This window comes from Rhododendron vialii, chromosome 6a (assembly GCF_030253575.1).
Source record: "Rhododendron vialii isolate Sample 1 chromosome 6a, ASM3025357v1".
Lineage (NCBI taxonomy): Eukaryota > Viridiplantae > Streptophyta > Magnoliopsida > Ericales > Ericaceae > Rhododendron > Rhododendron vialii.
In genome coordinates this window covers 40,866,091-40,871,366 of record NC_080562.1, presented here as the reverse complement: position 1 = coordinate 40,871,366, position 5,276 = coordinate 40,866,091, and the positions used below count along the sequence as shown (strand labels likewise).

At 37.0% G+C, this 5,276-nt stretch overlaps 1 protein-coding gene across 1 annotated transcript; it reads right to left on the bottom strand.

Annotated features, from left to right (window-relative positions):
• Window positions 1-2,467: 2,467 nt before the first annotated feature.
• LOC131328744 (cysteine-rich repeat secretory protein 38-like) lies at window positions 2,468-3,196 on the bottom strand. Its single transcript, XM_058361645.1, has one exon. It carries the CDS (start codon window positions 3,194-3,196, stop codon window positions 2,468-2,470), a length of 729 nt encoding a protein of 242 aa, XP_058217628.1.
• Between the last annotated feature and the right edge of the window lie 2,080 nt (window positions 3,197-5,276).

Here is a 5,276-nt window from a genome sequence, read left to right as displayed (position 1 = left end):
TCGGCTTCAATAACACCAGAAACACTCGCTCTCTAGCTAGCACGGTGTGATTGGTCCTCTAAGTTTAGTCAATATGCACGTAAGCAGGTCCGGACACCCGAGTTAGGATTGTCGCAAAAGATATTTCTCCTTAATTAATTTGATGGAGGTTATCCAAAAATTGGCTTCAGTGCTTGCCTTAGTTGCTGCGGTAGAAGACCGTGAAGGCTCTGGTCCAGCCATGTCAAGTTTTTGAAATTTGTGGTTTTATTGCGGATCCATAAGAATGAACAAAATTGCATGTTCGCTTGTCAAACCTCAGTGAGCAGATTGTTAATGTCGAAAATTTTTTTTTTTTCGGCAAACGAATCATTTTATTGAACTCGAAAAGGATACATCGAGGGGAAGAAAATTAGATGAAAGGTGCAACAAACTATCCAACCAAGGTTGGATAGACAATACGCCTAAAGATTACGCTACAACTTCACTTTCCGAATCCCTTCTAGATAACCTTTGAAATCCTCCACTGTATAAACCTTAATGTCAAACTTGGCCTTTATCCACATGGCCACTCTAGTTTTGATTAGATCCACTACTTAGTGAGCGGACATAGCGTGCTATATGAATAAATCACTTTTTTGTCCAGGAAAATACTGAACTGTTGGATTTTCAAACCAAATTTGGCCGCCCGTGTGTGCTTTTACAAACATTATTTGTTCATAGCATAAACGATATCCAATCAAATTGATTTTTGACTACAATAATCTTCTCACCCAGGTTAACAAAATGCACAATTCCATTTATTTTCAGGCCAAGGATAGCATAAATGATATCCAATCAAATTGATTTTTGACTACAATAATCTTCTCACCCAGGTTAACAAAATGCACAATTCCATTTATTTTCAGGCCAAGGATCGATGGATCAATTCAGAAAAACCCAAAGCAAGAGGGATATGGACCATAAGCGAGACTCGACTCTAGCCCAGTTCATTGCATGTGCCCTGGCCTTTAACTTAAGTATTGCGAATGATTTTCACTTGAATTACTTGTGTCACTCCTTGTTCTTTTGACGGTTACTTGTGGAAAATGCAACAATACACATCTATGCTCTTTGAGTGTGTTGCGTATAGTATTCACCTCTGGAATCACTTTAAATTCATTGTATTTTGCGTAAAAATTCTTAACATCACTTGTGAATCCGGAACTTTAATTTAACAATGCATAACATTCAGACATAAATTCATCATATTAATTCTGAATTTTCTTTGATCGGCAACATTAATTTTGAATTTTCAACATTTTGATTTTATGAGACTTTGTCTTACTGTTATGAATTTTTAAACAAAAGTCATGAATCTTTATACAATTGCTGTGAATTCGAAACAAAATGTTGCGGATTATTTTACTACACGGTATGAATATTCAGAGCGATTCAAGAGGATGCATATGTAATACTATATATCAATTGGCCGCACTAAAATTTTAGTGTCTACAACATACACAACGTACCGGATCAAGAGGGGTGTGTATTAATTGTTGCATACCCTTAAGGGGAGAAATAACCCCCAACAATACAAAGGAAAGAATACCCACACGCAAGTGAGAAGACTCGAACTCCTGATCTCCTAATGAGATCATTAAGATGCAAAAGTCATGGTCAACTGAGCTAGTCTAGTTGGTTTTTTTCCAAGTGTTTATTAAGCTTCCAAATTGCAATTTGCCCCATCCGCTTACATGTTTGATAAACAAAAGTAATAAATACTATGCATAGAAATCCAGAATCGATCCGATGGTTACATAAGGAGGAAGGATCTAGCATGTAGAAAGAACACAGAGAAGGATATACAAGAAAAAATAACTTCTGCCTGTCTTATTCATTCCATTTTACCACGTACTATAACATGATGAAGAGAGAAATGTTTCCATAAATTGCAGTTTTTTGAATGAAAATTGATTTTCACATTTTCTTTTTTACAATTCACAATCTCTTCTTCTTCTTCTTTTTTATCCACTTGAATTTACTATCTTACCCTTTATTCAATACACTTTTTCATACATTCAAGAATAATATTGTAAATTCATGTAGATAAAAAAAAAAAAAAGAAGTTAACTGTTAAAAAAAGAGTTAACTGTTAAAAGGGGAGCATGAAAATCATTTTCTTTTTTGGATTTATGAAGTGGAGTAGGTATAGTTTAACTCCACATAACACTTTACTATTTCACTTTAATAGACCCAGAGTACTTCAATTCCGTACTACCTACCACACCATATATAAGAAAAAAAAGCGGAATTAATCTTTATATCAAACAGATAAGTAGAGATTCACGTATCAGTTCAGTACAGAAAAAACAAAAAACAAAAAAAAAAATGCAGTATTAATACAAGTGGAGTAATAGCGTGATATGAGCTCCTTATTCAACCTCAAACAGCGTGTTCCTATGACACTTATTCATCGTTACCATCCAAGAACCATGACACACTTTCTCTACGCAGTGTAAAATTGGTATATCTCGTACCGCACATTACAACTCCCGCTCCAAATTTTCGCTCCTACTCTTCCCAATGCTAATTTTGGAACCAAATTAATAGCCCCGGTTAAACACTCGTTGCAATTAGCACTGGAAAGATCCCTGGTGCACTGAACCACCCCATAAACCGTCGGCGAGTTCTCAATACTAATTAATGCCCCGTTGGCATACAATTTCGGGCTTATAATGGCTTCTTCCCTTAACCATTTTAATAACGTTATGACCTGTTGATTGAAAGAAACCGGGTTGCTCGATTCATTATGGTTCACCTGGTAAAACTTATCCCCGTTATCAATTTGGCCGAAGAAACTGAGGTTAGAGTATCTCAATTCACAAAATTCGTACCATACGACTGCTTCTTTCTTCAATGGGCAAATCTTTTGAATATCGCTGCTTGCCTGGTCAACACAGGCTTTGCAGAATGAGCTATTGATGTCACCTCGGCAGAGAGCGAGACCGTAGGTCCGATTCGGGCTCAAGCCTAGCGAGCCATTACTAAACCCGGTCAGCGGAGTTTCAGAGTCGAGATAACTCAAGAGGTTGTTCAAGTTTTTGCTATAAGTGCTATTGGGAGCGAAAGTTCCGGAGGGGCAAGAATAGTCGATTGGGGAGATTGCAAGGGCGAGCGGGAGGAAGAGAGAGATGGAGAGGAGGAAGAGAGGAGAGAGAAGTGCAGAGGAAGACATGGTTTGGGTGAGTTTATTTGGTGATGAGAGAGAGAGAGATGAGTAAAAATTCCTTGGCGCATTGCTACCTTTTTTATAGATGAAAAATTTTACTAGGGTCGTAAGAAATGTCCAAAATAAAGGCCGGTGATCTTTATCTATTTTTGTTTTATTGGAATTTGGAAGTTGTCAAATTTTGTTAATTATAATTAATAAGATAACGTGCATTATAGGGGTGGCACTATAGTACTGGGCACACAGGGGGCTCCGAACCTGAAAATGCACTCTCTTGTAATTGTATCATTAAGCAGTATTTTGAATGCTTCTTTATAAACTTTAGTATAATAATAATAGTAGCTAATTAATAATCTCGGCAATTATTATGTAATTTAGTAAAAATTCAAACAATAATACATAGTCGATCGTATGAGATGAGATCTTTCAGTTATTTTTATAGATATATAGAATAAGTACACTCATGTTTGAGTTACCCTGCTGGGAAAATAATAATTTCTCATATTTATTGCTGCATTGGACCAATACTATATATCTCAGTATCTAGTGCATGATAATACTAAAACACGAGGAATATGCTAATGTACAGGTAAATTTTGCGGATGAAAATGTAGTGTCTTCGGGATCACGTACCCCACGAATCAAAATCCTGACTCCGATTGTGCTACTAGGGAAGTTGGAGATGCATGCAGCACTTCTTCAACATGTTAATTGGGAATTCTGTTTGAGAAGTTGAATTACCTGAGTCAGAAACATATATATTCACTTCATCTAGAGAAAGTAAAGGACAAACAAACTTTGGTTGTGAACATCTAGTTATGGTTGCATTAATAGTCACAATATATTAATAGTTTCAGTGATGTCAAATAATTTTTTGTTCTACGTAAACCATTATTCTATGTTTTAATGGCTAAACTTCTGTCTGTATATATATAGACATGGAAGGGTTTTTTTTTTTTTGAACTGATTAGTACTCCAACTAACTATTTTCTTTTTCTTGATTAATTGCAAAAATGGAGATTATTCTCAGGAATATTCTCCGAAAAATTGAGATATTCTCAAAAATATTACCACGTACGCCCATGAAACGTATTATGCTTAAACAAATTGAATTCTTAGCACTAAGATAGGTATTCGTGCACAAATATTAGTCTTAGTCGAACTTTTCAGATAAATTTATTAGTAATACTTGTGGATTCAACATATCTAAAATATCAATAAAGAATGTACATAATTTAAGTACATTTCTACTTACTGGGATCAACGTCCCTCCCACATGATTAGGATAATACGTGCACCATGTTTCGCTAGTTCGCATTTGTGACATGTCACTCTCTCTTTCTCTCTCATCTCCTAATCGTTCTCTTGTCAGCAGGCTATTGATAATTATTGGCAGCCGGCCGTCTTATTGGCGGTCGGCTGGCCCTTCTACGTACCTAGCTCTCTCTTAATTTTTTTTTTTTTTTTTTGTGTGCATCAATTCATCTCTTTCTCTATTCTAGCGGGCCCTTTTTCCATTATTTTTGGGGGTTTTTCTCTCTAGTGTTTAGGATATTTTTTTATGTGAACTTCGTGTGGTCTAAGCGCAACAAAAGTTAAATCTAGTTGGGATTCTAGGTGTAGGAGTTCTGATAGCTGCGCCGCTGGCATTTGTGGACAATTGCTTTGAGATAATTTAGGAGTTTCGTGGTGGCGACGGCGCCGGTGGAGCAGTTTTGTAATGGTCGTTCGTTATTTGGTTCATCCAGCAGGCAGCTGCGGGCCTGCGGCGATGGAAGTGTCCAAGAGTTATGCCTGTGATGCGTCTGATTAAGATGTGGTGATTTTTCGGTTCCGCGAAGATTAGCATTGTGGACAGTTTCTTTTCTTTTTGTCAGTTTGGGCCTTTGGTGGTGCCGGTCGGCCGCCACGGGAGGTTGTTCTTGAGGAGAGTTTTGGTGACGCGGAGGCAGCGGCGTCGGTACAGGATGTTGGAGAAGAACTAAAGAGAGTCTCATGCTACTCTTCGAAAAGCTCTCTCATGCAATTTTTTTTTTTTTTCGTTTTGTAATGATTCTTCTTTTGAACTTTGCGATGGTTAGACTTG